This window comes from Magnolia sinica, chromosome 15 (genome assembly GCF_029962835.1).
Source record: "Magnolia sinica isolate HGM2019 chromosome 15, MsV1, whole genome shotgun sequence".
Classification (NCBI taxonomy): domain Eukaryota; kingdom Viridiplantae; phylum Streptophyta; class Magnoliopsida; order Magnoliales; family Magnoliaceae; genus Magnolia; species Magnolia sinica.
The window spans coordinates 67,551,251-67,575,289 of NC_080587.1; the positions used below are offsets into that span (position 1 = coordinate 67,551,251).

The 24,039-nt window shown below is 38.8% G+C and overlaps 1 protein-coding gene and 1 long non-coding RNA gene across 2 annotated transcripts in view; both read right to left on the reverse strand.

The window, feature by feature from the left end:
* Nucleotides 1-2,137: 2,137 nt before the first annotated feature.
* Nucleotides 2,138-3,274, reverse strand: LOC131227816 (uncharacterized). Its single transcript, XR_009162509.1, has 2 exons — nt 3,213-3,274; nt 2,138-2,550 (listed from the first exon to the last, which is right to left on the reverse strand). It is a non-coding gene; the product is annotated as an uncharacterized LOC131227816 (long non-coding RNA).
* Nucleotides 3,275-20,759: 17,485 nt separating this feature from the next.
* The window catches only part of LOC131227954 (annexin D5-like), a 30,334-nt gene continuing 27,054 nt past the window's right edge, over nt 20,760-24,039 (reverse strand). The window contains exon 6 of the mRNA XM_058223771.1: nt 20,760-20,963. Coding sequence (XP_058079754.1) covers nt 20,760-20,963 — 204 coding nt within the window. The remainder of the gene's footprint in view (nt 20,964-24,039) is intronic.

Genomic DNA, 24,039 nt, shown 5'->3' on the forward strand with positions numbered 1-24,039 from the left:
GATGGAGTGGATGTCACACATGCAGCATAGTAGGCCTTGGATCCCACGTATTAGAGTACTATTTTTTAGTAGTTTAACAAAGATGCAAATTGGCTGCAACCCTTGAAAACGGGTAGACTCTAATTCTGACGTTGCCTAATGAAAAGCTCACGTGTTCTAAATGTGAGACGAAAAAAAAAAAATCTATATGAAATGACATATAGCAAGTGCATTTTCGTGCTTTTTCATTGGGCCCACAAAGGTTAAGGGGGCTCTTTGGCAATCTATCTTACAATTAGGACGCAAATTGCGAGGATTGGATACTTCTGTGCTCGTCCTTAGCTAGGAATGGATAGGGGCTTTAAGAGGCCACCGTGATGTATGGATTTTATCCACACCGTCAATCTATTTTTTTATATCATTTTAAGATACAAGCCCAAAATTGAGGTAGTTCCAAGGCTCAAATGGACCACACCATGGGAATTAAGGAGCCGTTTGGCACCATGAATTTAGGGGGTTTTGAGGGGATATGAGGGGATTTCAAATCCCCTTGTATGTTTGGCACCATAAAGTGACTGGGTGTTTCAAATCCCCTCCAAGAGAGAGCTTGAAATCCAAGGTGAAAGCTTGGGTTACATCTAAAGAGTTGTATGTGTAACTTGTCTGTCACTGGACTATTAATCTATTGGGCACATGGCCTAGTGATGATATCCCAAAACAATTAGATTATCAATTGCATCACTATAATTACTTTAATACGATTATCTGTGCCGTCCAAACATTGTCTATGTAAATCAATAGTTAAAAATCATTGGTTAGACACTCAAATGTGATTTTATGCTTGTGGCCCATCCGAGACTTAGAATTTCATCATCTTCGGGCAAAGTATGTATTTCAACGGGCTTATTACAACCATTGTGTCAAACATTACATGCGTACAATAGTTAAAAATATTTAATTTAATTTAATAATTAAATTCAAACCCCAATAAATATACTAAGCATCTAGGGGGATTTTGAATCCAGAGTGGCAAACACAATTGAAGGATTTCAAATATAGGAGGTTTGGGGTTCTGAATCTAGAGGGTTCCAAATTTATACTCCCAAACAGGCCATGAGCACCTTTAAAATTCTTTTAGGGCCCATTTGGCCGGGTGGATTGGAAAGGATTGAATGGTATTAGGGTGGATGGCATGGATTTCAAGTTAATGATGGTGTAGTCAGTGGATTTTCTTGAGATCCATGGGATTGCTATATCCCGGGATTGCTATATCAAGTCTGTTTGGCATGCCTGGCCAATCCTGGGATTAAACCTTCCCATCCCTTCCAATCCCTCGAACTAAACACGTTGGCAAATTTGAACGGAGTAGGGTGGATTGGATGGGATTTAAAGGTAATGATGGTGTTGTTTGTCTTAAAATCTATCCGATTGCTATATCTCAGGATCAGGTCACCCAGTCTGTTTGGCACGCCCCACCAATCCCGGGATTTAACTTCCAATCCCTTCCAATCCGCCCGGTCAAATGGGCCCTTAGGGACCACAAAAGCTTTGGATCCAGATGATATTTATGTTTCCCCTTCATCCATGTCTATGTGACCAACCATCACAATGGACCGTAGGAGGTTTTCAATGGTGGGTGTCATTTTCATAGCTGGTTAGTGTTAATGTCTTAACACTACAAGAAAAGGGGGCTTTAGCCTCAGTTCAAAACCGAGGCTAAAAAGGTAAAAAATTGAGGCTAAAACCTTTCGCCTCAGTTTTGCCTCAGTTATCCAAACCGAGGTTGAAACCCCCGTGGCTAAAGGCTTTAGCCTCAGTTTTAGCAACCGAGGCTAAAATGACTTTTATAGCCTCAATTTTCTCGAAATGAGGCTAAAGCAAAATTTTAGCCTCCATTGTTTCCAACTGAGACTAAATCCAAATTTAGCCTCAATTGCCTCTAACCGAAGCTAAAACTATTTTTAACCTCGGTTCTCAACAACCGAGGCTAAAGCCTTTAGCCATGAGAGCTGTAATCTCGGTTTAGGTAATTGAGGCAAAACCGAGACTAAAGATGGATTTAGCCTCTTTTGGCATCAACTGAGGTTAAATTCGGTTTTTGACCTCATTTCTCTATCAACCAAAGCTAACAATATCATAATCAACAAATGACAACAAATGATTGAGCCTGTGCATATTTCACCCATTTAACATTCATCAAGACAACAATTAGCACAATATCAACAAAACAATTAATGGTCTATTTAAACTATAAATGTCTTCCTTTCCTAGCCTTCCACGTGAACTGTTTCAGTAAGGTCCCCTTATGGACCGATCATGTCTTCCTTTCCTAGCCACATCTTCTGGCAGATGTCTACAACACCAACCTCACTGGCCACGATCACGTGTCCACTATGTGTGATGTAGGCCCTTTTCTTTTCTTGCAATGAGCCCAAATTCCTCCCTAGGAAGTTTCCCTGCAATGGGCTGAGAAGCATAGCTGATTCGGTAAGTCGCACAGCATTGAGATTATACTGCTTGGAGCCGTAGAGTGTTGCAGAACCAGGCCCTCTATTTGTTGAAGACTTGAACCTTTATAAACAATCAAGGCCCATGATAAACAAGAAAATAAAAGGACAATCAGCTTCACAAGTCACCTCTATAGTTGGGAAAGTGTCACAGTAAATAAAAAAATAAAAAAACTGCTTGCAGATGGAATTTGATTGATTGCTAACACGTACACCGCATGCTCAAATACAAAAGTAGACGGCTCAGTTTTTTATGTGTAAACATAGCTATGTGTAAACATAGCTAGCTATCTGTAACACATGCTTCAATATGCAGCAGGATAATATATGGTGGTTACTATAGACATGTCCAGTAAATATTGTAAAATATACTTGCTAATCAAATATCATTATACCGACATTATCAAAAAAAAAAAAAAAAACTTGGCAAGCTTGCAGTTGGAACTTTTCTTCTCTTTTCCTTCTTTTTTCATTTCCTTTTTTCTTAATGAATTGCCTTCAATTGGAACTTCAATCACATTAATAAATTGTCATTGTATCAAACTATATGGTGCTACAAGGCTTACAAGCACCACAATACAACCCCTACTCAATTGCTTGCTGGCAGGTATTGCAAATCATAAGCAACAGAGGAAACAAAAATTGGCCTTATAAAAGAAAACCAGTAAGAAAAACACACCCAAGTATGAAAAAGTTTAGAAAGAAAAAGCAACCAAAAGTCATCACCTGATATTCTTGAAGTGGATTTTGCTGCTCGTCAGGCATGTACCAGGAAGCATCCAAAACTTGAAGAAATAAAAAAAAACTCAACAGTCATAATGTAGATGATAAATATGATTCATTCAATTCATTCATATTCACAAGATTCCATTAATTTACCTAAGATACTCTAACAGGACCATGATAGAGGTGGTGATAATGGACAAGATGGCACAAGATAGGGTCCTAGATAGGAATTTTTGCAACCAAGAAAAAAAAGATCCTTAAAGCAGACCCTAAGAAGCTGGGACAAGATACTTCTCTTCTACCAAGTCTATCCAAGTCTATCTAACAAAGAAAAATAAACAAGCAGCAGCCCGCAGTTTCTAAATGCTAAGTAAATTCCTAGCATTTCAAGAGCAAAAGGAAACGAACCAAAATCACAACTTGCTATGAGAAACTAATGAAAAACAAACAAAAAACAACAATAAGGCCACTGAATCCTAGCTTTTTTAACATAAGATGCCTTAATATGTAACCGAAAGGAAAACAAACACGATCTAATTCTCAGGCAATATCCGACCAAAACTTAGATACAACCAACCCTGCATGGTCCTGCAATCCCATTTAGAAAAAAAAAAAAAATTCCCAAGGAGAGATGAAATGCCGACCTTCTACATCTTGAGCCTTTCATTCTCTTCTTCCAAACGTGAAAACTTGTTCTACAGCTTGTTTGTGTATGCCTGCCACAATGAGGAATAAATTCTCAGTCTTAAAAAAACAGAAAATGGAAGTATCTGGTTTTCAAAACAAGCAACCTGATCTTACAGACACACAGACAAATAAAGTGCTTATACACTCTGCACAATTCTTCAGATACTGCTCCTACCGGATTGATGGCACAAATAGCAAGAACATTCATATCAAACAGCACTGAGTAGATTGTCTCTTTCAGCTGTCTTCTAGATGCCTTAGCAGATTCAGTATCTGAAGAAAAGGAAAAATAATTTTAAAAAAAAGGTATCAGTTTAACTGAAAATGCACCCAAATAAATTGAATGTACCCTATATGGTTGACTTTATTTCTCCTTTCAATCATCTATCCATTACTATTGCCCCTATCAAGGAGAGATGATACCATTGCCAGTTAAACTTCTGATTCCCACTGGGACACTATGCTAACTACACTTTGGGCATAACTTCCTCAATTGGGTCGGGACCACATTCTTTTGAAAGATAATACAGCATCTATTATAAATCTATAGAACAAGCTCCCATCTCATACAATCATAAGCAGAATTTTGCATTGTGAAAACATAGAGAAGCTTTAAAGAAACCACAACATACCTGCAAGAGAGACCCCTCAGTCCATACTCGGCCAAACCTAGCAATTTCCCAGTCCATCTAGTGGACCGCAATGTAGTTTTTGGATGGCTAGAGATTAGCTAGCACCACATGCACCCTGGCCAAAAAGCACCTCCATATGCAGCATTGTGCAAAATCAGGTGAGTATGTAAAGCACTAATAATATCCAATCACCCTTATAAAATCCATCAGTAAAAAATGCCTAATTCCCGTAAGTTTGCTCCAGATTCTTAAAGAGTGACAGTTTGCAGCTGAAATTTTCCAGTCAAACAGTCTCTTGGCAACAGTATATAAAAAGGCATATCTTAACAACATATTCTAGTAAAGCTAACAGATGAAGCTAAATTCCGGATCGACTACAATTAATTACAATGTTTTTAGATACATAATCAATAACAGAGAATGAAGAGAATAAACAACTATGGTATGAAATGGTAGAGAATGACGAGAATAAAGAACTAAGATATGAAATGGTGGAGAACGAAGAGAGATGAAAAGGTATGGTACAATCGAGTTTCCGTACTAACTGAAATCCGTACTAATGAGTTACCATTCCTCATTAGGCTCATCTTATTTCTTTTATTGAAGTTTTGTTTGATTTAACAAAGTGGAGGGGCTTCCTAACTATCAAGTGTCCTTAGGGTCTGATACAATCAAGGAATTCAATAACAGTAACAGTGACCGTAATGGCCAACCTTATAGCCATCACGATACAAGTTGTAATATTCGTTACAGCCCTGTAACAGTTGAAATTCTCTTAAAGGAAAAATGTATCGGCCCATTATGGGCTCGAATTGGTATGTAAGGGGCACGTTATGGCTTCGTGTTGGCCTGTTACAGGACCATAACAGCTGTTACGCCCATTACAGGACCATTATGGGCTGTTCTTTCTTTTTCTTTTTTTTCTTTTTTTTCAAGTTGGGGATTACAGCACCACATTGCGTAACGGTCACAACCCTTACTGCTACTAATGGCCATTATGGCTGTAACTCAGCCATTTTTAATACCATGGATACAAGACATGAACACATCTGAAAAATTCAATGGCTTTTGTTACCTCACAGAATAAAACATGTATCCGGACACTCTGTATCCCCTGTAAAGTTCTGTATTAGTTTGTCCATCCATAGTTCTTCACAGGAGTGAAAGAAATGTTTAGAGATCTCATTCATTGCCAAAAATTAAACCTTTATTAGATAATTTTAAGAAAATTTTACAAGAACCGGACATACTACGCCACAAATACTGCTTTCTTCACCAAATCACACCATTTCCAAAACAAAAGGGCCAGGAACAGAGAAATCATTACCAGATCCGATCGAAACCACGCAATTTTAGCAAATACAACCAAAAGAATCAGACAACCACAATCTCAAACAGACCGAATTCCAGATCTAACACTAGAAACACTAAAAAAAAAACACACAAAGGCCACCACCAGATAAAAAATTCCACACATTTCAGACTCTAAAACAAAGAATCCAAATCATGACCTAGAATCAAATATAAAAAAAACACAGTCATTTCAAAAACAAAAATAAAAAAGTAAAGCTCCAAACAATGGGATCCGAAAGGAAAACAGATCTATCCGCAAGAACCGGATCAAAATCCAACGAAATCTCTCAGAATCAAGAGATATAAGCTGGATTCAGATTAAAATAGATTAAGCACCAAAAATTGAGAAAAAAATTTGAAAAAATAAACCCTAAGTGGAGAATATTTGGAAAAAAGCTCACTGTATTTCAAGGATCTAATGATCGGAGAGAGAGATGGAGAGAGATCCGATGAAGACAAGAACCGAAGATGGAGGAGGAGCTTTTCTCCTTCTTTGGAGACGGAAATCTCGGAGAAGAGAGAGAGAGAGAGAGAGAGAGAGAGAGAGAGAGGAGCTAGGGTAGGGTTGGGTTTCGGTTGGAAAGGAATGGTGTGAGAGGACTGTTTAAGGGGCGCGGATTGGGTTCCTACGTAAGGATGCTGGGTGGGGCCCATCACCATGATTGTGGGAAATCTACACCGTCCATCCATGCGTGCCTGTCGAATTTATATTTCAGAAATAGAATTTTAGCCTCAGTTCCTTAGGCAACCGAGGCTAAAAGGCAGAAATTTGGCCTCGGTTCCTATGCAACCGGGGCTAAAAAGTCCAATTTTATCATTTTTTTTTTTTTCAGAATTTTCAATTATTTGAAATTTCTCAATTTTAAAGAGATTTTCAATTTTTTTTTTCAAGATTCTCAAATTCAAAATTCTTATTTTTTTTTTAAATTCTTAATTTTTTTTAAATTCTCAATTTAAAAAAATCATACTTTTTCATAATTATCATTTTTTTATTCTTAATTTTTTTAAAAAAAATTTCTTAATTTTTTAAAAGTTCTCAAAATTTTAAAAAATTCTTAATTCTTAAAAAATTCAAAATTCAAATCTTTTTCAAAACTCTCAATATTTTTTTTTTCAAAATTCTCAATTTTTTCCCAATTGTCTCCATTTTTTTCCAAAATTCTCAATTTTTTCACAATTGTCAAAAATTTTAAAAATTATTAATTCTTTCAATATTCTCAATTTTTTTTAATATTCTTAAATGTAGACTTTTGGCATTGGTTCTAGGATATAAAGTAGACTTTTGGCCTCGGTTCCCATGTAACTGAGGCTAAAAAGTAGACTTTTCGCCTCGGTTCCTATGCAAATGAGGCTAAAATGTAGACTTTTCGCCTCGGTTCCTATGCAACTGAGGCTAAAAGGTAGACTTTTCACCTCGGTTCCTATGCAACTGAGGCTAAAAAGTAGATTTTTCGCCTCGGTTCCTATGCAACTGAGGTTAAAATGTAGACTTTTGGCCTTGGTTCCTATGCAACTGAGGCTAAAAATTAGACCTTTCGCCTCGGTTCCTATGCAACTGAGGTTAAAAAGTAGACCTTTCGCCTCGGTTCCTATGCAATTGAGGCGAAAAAGTAGACCTTTCACCTCGGTTCCCATGCAACTGTGGCTAAAAAGTAGACTTTTCGCCTCGGTTCTTATACAACTGAGGCTAAAAAGCAGATTTTTCACCTCGGTTCCTATGCAACTGAGGCTACAAATTATACTTTTCGCCTCGGTTCCTATGCAACTGAGGCTAAAAAGTAGACCTTTCGCCTCGGTTCCTATGCAACTGAGGCTAAAAAGTAGACCTTTCGCCTCGGTTCCTATGCAACTGAGGCTAAAAAGTAGACCTTTCGCCTCGGTTCCTATGCAACTGAGGCTAAAAAGTAGACCTTTCGCCTCGGTTCCTATGCATTTGAGGCTAAAAAGTAGACTTTTTGCCTCGATTACTATGCAACTGAGGCTAAAAAGTAGACTTTTAGCCTCAGTTCCAAAGCAACTGAGGCAAAAAATGAACTTTTAGCCTTAGTTCCTTACCAATTGAGGCTAAAAAACACATTTAGCCTCCATTTTTTCAACCGAGGCTAAAAAATTGAGGCTAAAGGCCTACTTTCTTGTAGTGTAAGCCATGGATTAGCCTCATTTTTGGGCTTGTACCCTAAAATGATATGTAAAAATGGATGGAGAGTGGATAAAATCCATACATCACAGTAGCTCCTCAAATCTCATGTCTGTTCCTAGCTAAGAACTGGCTGGGGTAGTACCCGATCCACGTCCTGATAACAAAGGATGCAAGAATGACATGGCCCAACCAAGGAGGTGGGCTCGCTTTCAACTTTCGAGATGCACACAATACTTTTTTGAGTCCAAATCCTCCGTTTGTGACAAACAGGAAAATCATGTTTGCCTCGATTGTGTTTGAGTTAAATCATCACTGCCCACATTTAATGCAGTAGCCAGTAATGATGTGGCCCAATTACAATGCAAGTAAACAGGATTTCACTGTTTGTCACAAACGAAAGATCCAAAATATATTTTTTTAACGAGCGGTGGGAGGGATTGGAAGATATTTCTAAAACAAGGCAATTCGTGTACCTCCAAAAAAAAAAAAATGTCCACTCCTTTTTCCCTTTCTCTATATTGTAAAAGCTCCTACTGGCATTTTTCTTAGATTTTTTGTTAAAGCAGGCCCAACGTATATTGGGCCCCAAAATAAAATCCCTCCCTGAATACTTGCTTTTTAGACTTCTAACACCTTTTTGAAATGTTATTGGATAAAAATGCCCATTGCCTTTCTTCCTTGTATCTTCTTATAAAATAAAAATAAAAATTACTACTCTGCGGCTAACTCTTCTTTTATCAGTACACTTTGGTAATCTTTCTTACTTTTCGGTGATCTTTTGTGCTTTCCGACTACTCTTCAATGATCTTTCTCATTTTTCGACTATAGTCTATGGCATAAACTTATTTTTTCTTTTTACCTGTTATATTGAAATAGGCTTGTTTGTGTTGAGATGTGAAGCCACATCTGGACAGGGCCGCTCAACCAGTCGAGTGGGCTGCTCGACCGGTCGAGTGGCCTACTCGACCCGTCGAGGGTTCGCTCGACTCAAAGTCCAACGAGCTGCAGTTTTTTGGGTCCGAGGTGCTCGACCGGTAGAGGCCCATGCTCGACCAGTCGAGGGTCCGCTCGACCGGTCGAGTAGCCTTCTTGACCAGTCAAGGTTACGCAAATTTGTTTTGCGGATTTCACACGGACTACAAAATTTTGAGGCGGTTTCGCAAGGGTGCAAAAGGGAAGTTGTATAAACTATAAATAGGGGTTGTAGGGTTAATCTAGGGTATGGAAAAGGTTTTCTAAAGCAAGGCTTCTACGGTTAGTACATTGCTTGTAATCTCGTTTTTTCTTCATAATGGAAGTTTGCGCTCGTGGTTTTTACCCTTGTTGGGGCTTTTCCACGTATATTCTGTCTTGTGGTTTGTTTGGAATGCTTTAATTCTATTTTCAGATTATTTTCTTCTTATTTATCATTTGTGGGTGAGACCGGAGATTAGATCTTGGTTCACTAGCTTTGTTGGTGTGCTGCACAACAACTGGTATCAGAGCTATTGGTTTAGTTCAAGTGGAAACGATGATGGAAGAAGGGAATACTAGAATTGAGAAGTTTGATGGTTCAAACTTTGCCTTCTAGAAGATGCAGATGGAGGATTATCTGAATCAAAAGGAACTCTATATTCTTCTAGGAAGAAAAGATAAGAAACTAAAGAAGATGATAGATGATGAATAGTTTTTATTGAATCGGAAGGTTTTAGGAACGATCCGACTCTCTTTATCTAAGAGTGTCGCCTTCAATATATCCAAGGTGAAAACCACAAAAGAATTAATGGAAGCCCTAGCTATGATGTATGAAAAACCCTCAGCGTCCAACAAGGTTCATCTTATGAAATGGCAATTCAACATGAAGATGTCAGATGGTGGGAGCGTGGCTGAACATTTAAATGAATTCAATACAGTTACGAGCCAGTTGGAATCCGTTGGCATTGTTTTTTAAGATGAGGTTAAGGCGTTATTGATCTTGTCCAGTTTGTTAGACAGTTGGGATGGTTTGGTGATTGCCGTGAGCAATTCTTCATGGTCGACAAAATTAAAATTTGATGAAGTGGTCAGTCTAATTCTTAGCGAAGAATCTAGAAGAAAAACATCGGGAGTTTCAGGATATTCAAGGAATGCTTTAAATGTTGAAGGAATAAAAAGATCGCTGAACAAAGGAGGCAATAAACACGGACATTCTAAGTCAAGGAAGAAGTTTAGGGGACCAAAGGACGAAGACAGGCGTTGGCATTGCGGGAAGAAGGGATACATGAAACATGATTGCAGGGCGCTTAAGAAACAAGAATGAAGCTCTCAAGGCAGGAAGGATTTAGTGAATCTATCTGAGGAGAGTAACACAGAAGCGCTGAGCTTGTCTCTTGATGCGATGAATGAGTCTTGGGTCATAGACTCGGGTGCTTCATTTCATGTCACTTCGTGTAAGAAAGTTCTGCGTGATTATGTGTCAGGTGACTTCTGGAGAGTCTACCTGGGTGATAATGAGCTGTGCAGTATTGTTGGAAAGGAAAATGTTCATATAAGTCAGAAAGACGGAACGACTTTAAAATTGAAGGATGTCAGACATGTATCAAGTTTGAAACGGAACTTGATTTCAGTGAGACAGTTGGCCGATACCGGATATGTGACGAAATTCACCAATGATTCCTGAAAAATCACAAAAGGTGCCTTGGTGATATTCGAGGCAAGAAGGAAGGTACTTTGTACGTAACTTCAGGATCGTATAGTTCACTCGCAGTCGCATCAACTAGAGTAAATGGGCAGTTATGGCATCAGAGGTTAGGACATATGAGTGAGAAGGGGATGAAAGTGCTATTGTCAAAAGGGAAGCTACCAGGGCTAAAGTCTATTGACTTGAAATTCTGCGAGGGTTGTGCGTATGGCAAGCAGAAGAGGGTAAGTTTCAAGAAAACAGGACGCGCTCCAAAGACGCATCTGTTGGAGCTTGTACATACTGATGTGTGGGGACTGGCACAGGTATCATCTCTTGGTGGTTCACATTATTTTGTTTCCTTTATTGATGATGCTAGTAGAAAACTGTAGGTTTATTTCTTAAAGCACAAATCTGGTGTATTTAATGTATTTAAGAAGTAAAAAGTAATGGTAGAAAACGAGATAGGAAAAACAGTAAAATGTCTCAGATCAAATAATGGGGGAGAGTATTGTGATAAGAGGTTTGAGGAGTGTTGTGCAGTAAATGGAATCAAACATCACAAAATGATTCCAAGGACACCACATTAGAATGGTGTGGCCGAGTGTATTAATAGGACCATCCTTGAGCTCGCCAGGAGCATGACGTTACATGCAGGGTTGTCTAAGACGTTTTAGGCAGATGCTGTGAATACTACCGCATATCTCATCAATAGAAGTCTCTTAGCACCATTAAATGGTGGGCTACCAGAAGAAATGTGGATTAGGAAAGAAGTGACTCTTGCACATCTCAAAGTTTTTTGTTGCACTTCATACGCTCACATTGATGCAGAGCATAGAAACAAGCTAGATGCGAAGTCCAAGAGGTGTACGTTTATAGGCTATGGGCAGCATGATTTTGGCTACCATTTTTGGGATACAGAAAACAGAAAGATCATCAGAAGCAAGGTCGTAGTCTTCAATGAAAAAGTAATGTATAAGGACAGTGTGCACCAAAATAAGGCCAAAGAGAAAGAATTCGTAGAGTTGGAAGAGTTACCGGACACGGGTGTTATAATGCCACAGGACGATCATGCACAGGAACATTATAAGGCAGAGCCGCAGACACCGGTTGTGAGGAAGTCTACTCGGGAGAGGAGACCCAGTCCCATACTCACCCTCCTTACATTATCTACTGCTAACAGATAATGGTAAACCAGAGTGTTTTGAAGAGGCATGACAGTCAGATATACGAGTTAAGTGAGATCAGGCCATGGATGATGAGATGGACTCTCTTGAGTTTAATCATACATGGGAGCTAGTCACTTTACCTAAGGGTAAGAAAGTTCTTCATAACAAGTGGGTTTACAGACTAAAGGAGGAGCACGATAGTTCGAAACGATACAAGGCCGGATTGGTTGTGAAAAGGTTCCAACAAAAGGCAGGTATCGACTTCACTAAAATATTTTCACATGTGGTGAAAATATCCACGATTCGTATGGTCTTGAGTATAGTGGGTACAGAGGACTTACATCTAGAGCAGCTAAATGTTAAGAGAGCCTTTCTTCATGGGGATCTTGAAGAAGAGATATATATGCATCGGCCGACAGGATACGTGGCACCAGGAAAGGACAACAAAGTGTGCAGACTGAAGAAGAGCTTATATGGCCTGAAGTTAGCCCCGAGGCAGTGGTACAAGAACTTAGACAATTTCATGTCGGGAAACGGTTATAAGAGATGTCATACAGACCACTGTTGCTATTTGAAGAAGTTTGATACGTCATACATCATCTTTCTTCTATACGTTGATGATATGCTTGTGGCCGAATCAAGTATGAAGGACATCTCAGATCTCAAAAGATAACTGTCTAGAGAATTTGCCATGAAGGATTTAGAAGCTGCAAAACAAATCCTAGGCATGAGGATAAAGCGTGACAGGGAAAACAAGAAACTAGTTTTGTCACATGCAGAGTACATAGCCAAGGTACTTGATAGATTCAATATGAGAGGTGCTAAGCCGGTTAGCACTCCATTAGCCAATCACTTCAACCTTTCTAAGGAGTAATGTGCGAAGACGTAGGAGGAATGAGACTACATGACTAAAGTCTCATACGCGTCAGCTATTAGGAGTTTCATATATATTATGGTGAGCACGATACCAGATATTGCTCAAACAGTGAGAGTTATTAGTAGGTTCATGAACAACCCTGGGAAGGAATATTGGGAAACTGTGAAGTGGATCCTTAGATACCTGGTAGGCACTAAGGATGTAGGGTTGTGTTATAGAGGATCGAAAATCAAGCTACAAAGTTACATAGATTCAGATTTTGCAGGATATATCGACAGCAGAAAAAGCACTACAGGATATGTCTTCACTCTAGGTAGTACTGCAGTCAGTTGGGTCTCTTAGTTACAAAAGATAGTATCTATCAATACAACGGAAGCAAAATATGTTGCAGATAAAAAAGCATGCAAGAAGATGGTATGGATGCAAAGTTTTATGGAAGAGTTGGGTAAGAAGCAAGCAGATTACAAGCTGTACAAGCTGTACAATGATAGTCAGAGTGCAATACACTTGGCTAAGAATTCGGTCTTCCATTCAAGGACCAAGCATATTGACATCAAATATCGGTTCATACGTTTGTTACTGGAAGATGGATCGATTGCTCTAGAGATGATTCTTACAAGTGAGAATCCTACGGATATGCTGACCAAAGCGGTCACACGGGAGAAGTTGAAGCTCTGTTCAACTTTGATTGGTCTTTAGGCTTAAAGACGGGAAAGTAGTGTACTCCAGATGTAAAAGATGAAGGTTATGGTGATGTGTCTCCAAGTGAGAGATTGCTGAGATGTGGAGCCACATCTGGATAGGGCCGCTCGACCAATCGAGTGGGTTACTCGACCGGTCGAGTGGCCTACTTGACCAGTCGAGGGTTCGCTCGACTCAAAGTCCAGCAAGTTACAGTTTTTTTGGTCTGAGGTGCTCAATTGGTCGAGTAGCCTGCTCAACTAGTCGAGGTTACGCAAATTCGTTTGGCGGATTTTACACAGACTGCGGAATTTTGAGGCGGTTTCGCAAGGGTGCAAAAAGGAAGTTGCCTAAACTATAAATAGGGGTCATAGGGTTAGTCTAGGGCATGGAAAATGGTTTTCTAAAGCAAGGCTAAGGGTTTTCTATACGTCTAAGGTGAGTATATTGCTTGTAATCTCATTTTTCTTCATAGTGAAAGTTTGCACTTCCCCTTGTTGGGGTTTTTCTACGTATATTTTGTCTTGTGGTTTGTTTAGAATGCTTTAATTCTATTTCTATATTATTTTCTTCTTGTTTATCGTTTGTGGGTGAGACCGAAGATTGGATCTCGGTTCACTAGCATTGTTAGCGTGCTGCACAACAGTTTCGGATGAAAATGAGAGGAAATGAGATGAAAAATAATACAAAATTTTCACTTTTAGAATGTAGGTTCTTCTTCTTTCTTTAAAAGGTTTTACGTAAATGGATATTTTGTCAATAAATGAATAGAAGGAAAGAAAAGAGATAGCAAAAACTTCACTTTTAAAACATGGGTTCTTCTTCTTTATGTAAAAAATCGCTTAGATAGATTTAATTGGGTAAAAAAACTAATAAAAGAAGACGATATATTTAAAGGAAAAAAAAAAGGTATACTTTTAAAATATGGATTCTTCTTCTTTCTTCAAAAAATTGGGCTTAGATGAGTTTTTTAGCAAAAGCTAAATTTTGTATCAACTTAAAAATAGTAAAAAAATAAAAATAAAAACAAAACAAAACAAAACAAAACAAACAAACGATGTCTAAATGAGATTATTATAGACCTATTTAAAACATTTTAGAATTATCTTTCCATCAAGTCCAAAATCGCCCTGATTCGACCAATAACAAGGGAGTTATGACTATTTTTTGTAACAACAATGATCCATGTTTTATTACAACATTGGTCACTGTATAACAGAGGAGTGATCATTTTCATTACAAAGGAGCAATCAATATTAATTGTAACAAAGGAGCGATCATTGTTGCTCCACAAGAGCACCCCGGAGCAATCACTGTTATTATATAGGAGTGATCATTGTTGTTACATATGAGTTATCGCTATTGTAACAAAGGAGCAACCGTTGTTGTTACATGAGCAATTGTTGTCATAACGAATGAGAAATTGTTATTGTTCTAGACGTGCGTAATCTAATGAAAACGCTCATTACTCCCTCATTATAGGTTGGATCGGGGCAATCTTGGACTTGTTGGAAATATATTTCGAAGACTTTTCAAATATGACTAGAATCATCTCATTTGGATGCTGTGGGACCTTTTAAAAGTAAGCCCAAAGTTCATCTTGCATTCGCTTTCATTCATAAAAGTGAAGATTTTAATCTTTTTCTTTCTTTCTATTTATTTATTGGCAAAAAATCTATCTAAGTATCATCTTTTAAAGAAAAAAGAAAAATCAATCTTTTAAAAATAAAATTTTTATAATATTTTTCATATCTTTTTCTCAACAAGCTTATAATCCATTTTCTAAAGTAAGTTTTTCTGGTGGAGAAAATAGTCAAAAAGCATTAAAGATTTTTGGAAAGTACTCAAAAGGTACAAAAGATCGATAGAGTGTAGTGGTAAAAGAAGAGGCAGCTGGAGAATAGTGATAAGCAAAGAAAATATGGAAAGGAAGGTCAATGGGCATTTTCATCCCAGAAAAAATAAATAACACTTTTAAGTTTCAAAAAAGTAAGTTTTTAAAATAAGATGTTATTTTGTGTCTCACAACAAATCTCAAGTTTCTTAAGAAAAAAAGCCATTTTTCTTCTAAATGCACCATGTTATTCTCTCGGTTGCTTTTCCGTCACTCCTAAGTAGAGCTGGGCACACGATGACTCGACTCGGCAAACTCAACTCGTCCGACTCGTTTAGATCTGACTCGATCTTAACTGAGTGGGTGACTCAATCCGAATCGAGTTGACTTCATCCAATCCGAACTCAAATTGAGTCGAGTTCGAGTTACCTAGTAGCTCAACTCGACCGGAAATCCAACTCAGAACTGACTTGACTCGATCCGAAACTCAACTCATGTGTGTGTGTGTAAACTTAAATTTTATGTATCAGACCCAGTCACAAGTGTACCTAGGTTTTGAGTTGTGATTTCAGCCCGTGGATACACGTTGCACTCAACCTGACTCGGTACTTGTGACGTGGTCGGACTTAGTCCGGATTAGTCCAAGCCAGACCCGGACTTGGATCGGGTCAAGCTTACTGGACTCGGTACCGAGTCGGGTCGAGTTCAAGTCCGGCCTATTTCATAACCGGATCGAGTCGGATCAGCCTCAACTCGGTCCAACTCTACTCGATGCCCACCTCTACTCCTAAGCCAGCAATAAGCATGTGATTCGCCCCAAATATATTACTCGTGGAAATCTCTGCCATATTTTCCATCTCAATTATTAAGATATATATACATCAATAATTAGAGGTTAGAATTATAATCGGCATGACCACCTTAATTTGCTGTCCATGAGACTCATGACCGTACATGTAGCTGCCCTTCGTAAGGGGTGCAATTTGGGCTGGTCAGGTCACGTTGAGTAACCCAAAGCCCAACCCCAACTTGCTGGGCTGGGTTAGTCAGGCCGAGTCAGGTTCATCAAAAGGCCAATTGGGTTGATCAGTTTGAGCCTGACCCAAGTTGCACCCTACCTTAACATCACGGGTTAATAATTGATTCCAACGTACTATATCCGTCACCACCTATACACCCTGTGAGTCTCTATCGAAATTGATGATACACAATCTAACTTCTGTTTCATCCAAATCAAATGGTCGAGATTGCTTGATCATTGTGATCTTAGAGGCGTGTTTCATCCACAGTCTGTCCCACACTTGGATGGTTCAGATGGCACACTGTGCAAAACTTTGAATCGACGAGAAAAAAAAAATACAAAATTTCAAATTTTTATTAATAAATAATAATGCCCAAGCTTATGATTACATTACTTTTAAAAAAAAAAAAAAAAAGACCCTAATTAGGAGTCCTAATTCAAGTAAACTAAAATTTTTCCGAAATAATAGAATTTACTAAAATTAGAAAGTCTTAGTTTAATGATATCAAATGATTTATAGCATGATTAGAAGCAAATCCTACAAAGACTGCATATATTAAAACTTTAAGATGAATGAGATACATTCATCATAGAACTTACTAAATTAGTAAGCTTTTTTTTAAATTGTGATTTTAAATTAAAAATAAGTATGGCTTCATAGCTTGTTTGAGTCAAAATTCATAGTTCGCGATTCCCATTACAATTCTTGTATCAAAAGTTTTTTTTTTCACATGCACACACACCCCACACACAGGCGCAAGTGCACACACGTACACACCCTACACACGCTGTAGTGGGATTTCACCACCTATGAGTACTCGAGCTCTTGACCTGGTGTTGAAATAACTCTTGTGAGTCTACCACCGAGGCAAGAGTAAAGACAATTTCTCCCTATTTAGATTTTTTTTTTTTTTTTTTTCCGATTCAGATACGCCTAGGCCCAATAACACCATGCCCTATGTAAGATTGGGCCCGGATCTGACAGACTAGGTCGGCTTCTGGTAGTGCTTCTTTCGGTCTATCTATGTCAAAAATAAATTTGCGGCCAGCTCTACATCAGAACGCCACATGTGAGAAGTATCACTCATCACCGTAGTTGAAGCAGGTATGAACGAATCAGAGGCTGATCACCACATGTGAGGAGTATCCTCTGATCTGAGAAATCTAGGGTGGTTGGCCAGATGCTTATGTTAAATATTAGCCATTGGTGATTTTCCTTCTGTCCAATTCCCTCGTACAAGTGTTCCGGACTTGATGAGTTGATAATGGACATGCCCATGATAAGCCCCAGCACATGATTGGCCTGGATCTCACCAGTAGGCCATGATGGCCCACATCTTTTGAAAGCCACTGCTGATTGATCTCATTCAAACCACTGCTGATTGATCTCACTGCAGCATCTGCAGATAGGACAACTCGGATATATTTCAAACTGGATGATTCCAACACTTCTATTTGTGGCCAATTATCTAAGGTCGGTATCATCGGATGTCAGAGATTTCTGGGACATCCTCAATGTGGGGGCCCTCAGATGAACGGTTTGGGCCACTATACCATAGGCCCTACAATTCCTCCCATATTTACATACAAGATTGCGTCGAAGTTTGCTAAATCAGAGAGAGAGAATCCAAAATGTGGACATGAAAAGCTCTTATAGAATTCTCAGAAAATGAGACACTTGAATCCAACAGTCATTCCTCTGTTGTCTGGTTTTGATGTGGACTACTGTATATCATTTGGGGGCCCACAATTATTAATTGCCCATCATGTGGAGCCACCTTTGATGTGGACTGTCCATCATGTGGGCCCCAGCTTCAATGTGTGTCACCCTTGGATGTGGGTCATTCATCATTAGGGGGCTGACCTTTGATGTAGACCATCCATCATGCGGAGCCACCTCAATGTGGGCCATCATAACGTGGGGCTCAGCTTCAATGTCCATTGCCCATCATGTGGAGCTCACCGTTGATGTGAACCGGCCATCATGTGGGCCCCACCTTCGAAGCAAGTCATCCATCATACCTGCCTATTTTGAATGTTAGCTATTTATCATTAGGAGCCAACCTTTGATGTGGACCATCCATTATATGAGCCCACATTAATATGGGTGATCCATCATGTGGGGGCACCTTTGATGTAGACCATCCATCATATGGGCCCACATTAATATGGATGATCGATCATGTGGGGGCCACCTTTGATGTGGACCATTCATTATATGGACCCACATTAATATGGGTGATCCATCATGTGGGGCCCATCTTTGATGTGGACCATCCATCATGTGGGAACTCCTTTGAAATGGACCTTGAGGGAAAAAAGTGAAAAATTAAAAAACTTTTTAAAAAAATTACCAGAATAAGTAGCTTTAAGCAAATAAGTTACATTTGCAATCATGTTTACCAAACAGGCCCAAAATCGCAACAAAACATAGTTAAGACTACACCATGGGCTTGAGTCTAATTAGGTCCACCTCGTTGCAACCCTTTGTATAAGCGGCCCATGTGGTTCATGATCTACACCATTAGCTAATGGGGCCTCCTGCCCAAACCTATTCAAGGAGTCCATCCATACAACAGGAAAAAAAAAAAAAAACTGAATACATACACAACTCAATCAAGACCATCCAAATCAAGGTCCACACCATTGCAATGAAAGGATGACCTGGTTAGGACGAGTCATGTGACTCGTCCGAGTTGACCCAGACTCAGTCAGACCTGATACGGTTCAACAACACAACTCACCAACTCGAGTCTGCAGGACCAGATGAGTCAATCAGAGAAGTAAAACCCAGTGAGCAGATTTTTCTGGAAGTGCCACATGATCAGTTGGCCCCACTATTTGGACGGTTTGGATCTGCCACGTTTATTTCAGCAGTACAGTATCGATCATTGTATCGGAACCGACTCATCAACCGTATAAGTACATGAGTGGCCCATCCACGAAAGGATAGGATAGATGAACGGCTTGGATTACTTATCTATCCCTTCCAATGAGTTATACCATTTAGTATTAGTACAAGAATAGTATCCGTATGGGCACCGTTGAGCTGTTAGTGGGTCAGCTTGATATTCGCATAGCGTACAAACCGTGCATCAGGTGTGTCCCACCAAGATGGAACCACTCAAAATCAGGCTCATAAAAAACTATCACCAAAGGAAACAATGTAAAAAAACATGCCCAAACCTCCAATTTCAAGTGGTGTGTCCCACCTATGTTTTGGATAGGTTTGATATATTTTGGGGAGTCCCTTCATCTTGGTTTAATCACACCAAAAGAATAGGTTGGATGACATACACATACAACGGTGGGCCCCACAACTTCTGATTTTTCCTAAGCTCAATATCCTCCCCCATTGTTCTCTACAGGTGGGGTGTAACAGACCAGTTTTGGGACGAAATCTGTATGCTTGTGGCATGTTCATCCTAAATGTTGTGTCTACAATTCAATTTACATAGTTTCATACATGTAGTAGCGTGTAAAGCAAGCGCCCCTAAAAAGAGAGTATGCACGGCAAGTCACAACAGAAAGATTGAGAAAATACAAAATACATGTACTAGCTAGCAATATCATGAACTTTTTTTTCTCTTTTTAATTCTTGTCCACCTATGGAAAACATTCAGATAAGAAGAGACCACAACAAACTATACATCCAAGATTACAAGATTGGTGAAATTCATACCTTCATATCTGTCAATGTTTTGAATAGCATCCGTAGCAATATCTATTAATATTTTAAATAGCGTCCGTAGCGTAGCAGTAGGATAGTTACAACACCATGTAGCATTAGCAAATAGCATATATCCCTTTAACTTTTACACTCCTGGAGTCGTAGCATATGTAACGTACGCATAGGGTATGGATTGTATGCTATGATTTTTTTATAAATGATAATTGTATTTTATATTTTATACTTAAAAGTTTCAACCTTTGGAATTTTAATTTCTTTTCATATTTATGGCTAATAGTTTCAATTATTAATTAAAGTTGTTTTCTTAAAAAGTTATTGATGCGATAATGATTTGATTTAGTTTAATTATGTATGTAGATTGATTCTTGATAAATGATAATTAATAACCTATGTCAACATGCTTATACCTGAAAAAATAAATTATCTTTTAGGCATTTTAATGTTTTCTTACTATTTATCATAGTTTTTGTATTTTTAAATTAAAAAATAAAAAATATATAATATAGCTCAAGTTACTTATGATACACTATTGAGGATCGAATGCTATGCAACATACTACCATTATTTAAAATTTCGAACTATCTGCCTATTGGTTATAACCCACAAGGGCAAGGAGAAAGGCCTTGTAACATGAAAAAATAAATAATCTTTTAGGTACTTTTTTATTTTTTATTAATTTTCTTATCATTAATCATATTTTTTTATATTTTTAAATTTAAAAATGAAAATATCGTGTAACTTACACTACTTATGGTACGCACGATAGAAAATAAGTTGAACGCTACGCAACACACTAACGCTGTTTAAAATACTAGACTATCTGCTTACTGATTGTGACCCACAAGGGCAAGGAGAAAGGCCCGGTACTGGCCCGATGTCTCCGAATGTATCGCATCTCCCAACGACTTTCCGAATTTCTTATGATATTCGGTCTTTATATACTGCATATCGATTTCGGTCCTTGATACCACTATCCTTATAAGCATCGTATCATTGGTTCCCATACCTTTCATCGCCTTGCGCAACCCCTACAAAATTTCAAAGAGAGAAGGTTAAGTTACAAACGGAATACGACAGATTTTACCCAAATACGACGGATTTCTATGATTATGTGGAAAAACTGATGGACAATCATAGCATGGATCTTAGTGTTTGAATTTCATGGGTAGCTAACAAATGATTCGAACAACTACAGGCCTGTTGATGGGCCACACATGTACGGTAATAATGGATGGTTTAAAAGAATTACCAATGATCCACATTCAACATACAAGTGTGGCCCACCTAATGTGTGGGCCAGACTAATTCTTGGTCCAGGTCACCTACAAAGTGGGGCCCAACTAATACACAAGTCAGATGTCCCATTAGGGCTGTCAATGGGTACCTAGACATGTGGTGATTTTTATAGGTTTGGGTCTGAATTTTTCGAACCATTTCAAAATTGGGTTGGGTTCAGGTCTACTATTTGGACCTGGTTTATACTAACCCTTATCAATGTAGCAACTCATCTTGTGTCGACCAAAACCAAGACGACTCAGGTGATACGGAAATCCGAGTTGAATCGGACAAATTTTCAAACCATGGCATATAAAGATTCAAGAAAAAAGGTCTATATTTCTCAACTAGTTATCCAGACAAAAATTCAAGGTATTCAAAAACGATGATGTAACAGTTGCTGAAAATGAAAACACCAGGACCTGTTACACAATACAGGGCCGTAATGGACCTGTAATTGCTGTTATGGGCCTCTGATGAGTAATACAAATTTGTGACAAATCGATATGGGCCTATAACAGACCAATATATAGCTAACACTTTTTTTACTTTATAACACCATAATGGCCATATGACTAGAATCATAACAGTCACACGGCTAGCCTTTACGCCAACTGTTCTTGTCATTAAATACTTTGGGCCTGTTTGGATTACCGATTATAATAATAATGTACTGTAATGTGTGGCAAATGAGTAATGATTATTATTAAAATAGTTGCAAGTAAAATATATATGGTCGAATGTATTGTAATGTGTGGTAAATGAGTAATGATTATTATTATTACAATAGTTGCAAGTAAAATAGATATAGTCGAATGCAATATACCTCTTATAATTCCAGCTCTGACATGTAAAGTAATTTCCCTGATTAGATATATTTTAATGTAATTTCATCAATCTGTGTTATATCCACACTGTCCATCCATTTTTAATATCATTTTAGGGCATGTTCCAAAAAATGAGGAGGATTTAAAGCTCAAGTGAACCACACCACAAAAAAACATTAGGTACAATGATACCCACTATTAAAACCTTCCTAAGGCCTAGTAAGATGTTTATTTGTCATTCAACTTGTTCATAAGGTCAAACAAACATGGATGAAGGGAAAACATAAATATCAGCTTGATCCAACACTTCTATAAATCCCGAGAAGTTTTTAATGGTAGGCGTTCAATCCCACTAGTAGCTATGGTGTGATCTATTACCGCTCTAGATCTACCTAATTTTTATCTCATTCCATAAAATAATCACGCAACATGGATGGATAGTGTCAATATAACACATGCTGTTGCGCAGCACACCAACAACGCAGTGAGCCTAGATCCAACCTCAGGCCTCACCCACAAACGATAAACAAGAAGAAATATAAACTAGAAATATATCAAAGCAATCCAAACAAACCACAAAACAAAATATACGTGAAAAAACCCTAAACTAGGGTAGAAAATCACAGATGCAAACTTCCACTATGAAGAACGAAGATTACAAGGTAATATACTAACCTCTCCCTTTGAATAACATAGAAAATCTCTTACCCACACTTTAGAAATATTTTTCAATATTTACCTTAACCCTAGAATAGCCCTAGGGACTCCAATTTATAGTTTTGGCAACTTCCATTTCACACCCTTGCGAAAGGTGACACAGAAATCTACAGTCCGCATCAGATTTGGAAACGAATTTGCGTAACCACGACCGGTCGAGCAAACTGCACGACCGGTTGAGCGAACCCCATGACCGGTCGTGCATGGTTCACGACCGGTCAAGCACCTCGAACCCAAAAACTAATGCTCGCTGGAGTTCGAGTCGTGCCAGTCCACGACTGGTCACGACCGGTTGGGCGGGCTCCACGACCGGTTGAGCAGGGGCCACGACCAGTCGTGCGCGGCCCCAGATGTGGCTCTACTTCTCAACAATCTCCCACTTGGAGACACATCACCATAAACTTGTCTTCTTCATCCGGAGTGCACTACCTCCCCGTCTTCAAACCTGAAGACCAATCAAAGCTGACAGAGCTTCAGCTTCTCCCGTGTGACCGCCTTGGTCAGTATATCTGCAGGATTCTCACTTGTATGAATTTTCTCCAGAGCAATCGATCCATCGTCCAGTAACGAACGTATGAAATGATATCTGATGGCAATATATTTGGTCCTTTAATGAAAGGTTGAATTCTTAGCCAAGTGTATTGCACTCTAACTGTCACTGTACAGCTTGTAATCTGTTTGCTTCTTACCCAACTCCTTCATAAAACCTTGCATCCACACCATCTCCTTTCATGCTTCTATAGCCACAACATGTTCTGCTTCTGTCGTACTGATAGATACTATCTTCTGTAACTGAGAGACCCAACTGACTGCAGTACTACCCAAAGTAAAGACATAACCTGTAGTGCTTCTTCTTCTGTCGATATCTCCTGCCAAATCTGAATCCACGTAGCCTTGTAGCTTAATTTTCGATCCACCATAGTATAGCCCTACATCCTTAGTACCTAACAGGTATCTAAGAATCCACTTCATAGCTTCCCAATGTTCCTTCCCGGGGTTGTTCATGAACCTGCTAACAACTCTTACTGCTTGAGCAATGTCTGGCCTCGTGCTCACCATAGCATACATGAGACTCCCAATAGTTGACGCGTATGGGACTTTAGCCATGTAGTCTTGTTCCTCCTGCGTCTTTGCCCCTTGCTCCTTAAATAGCTTGAAGTGGTTGGCTAATGGAATACTAACCGGCTTAGCACCTCCCATATTGAATCGATCAAGTACATTGGCTATGTACTCTACCTGTGAAAAAATCAGTTTCTTGTTTTCCCTATCACGCTTTATCCTCATG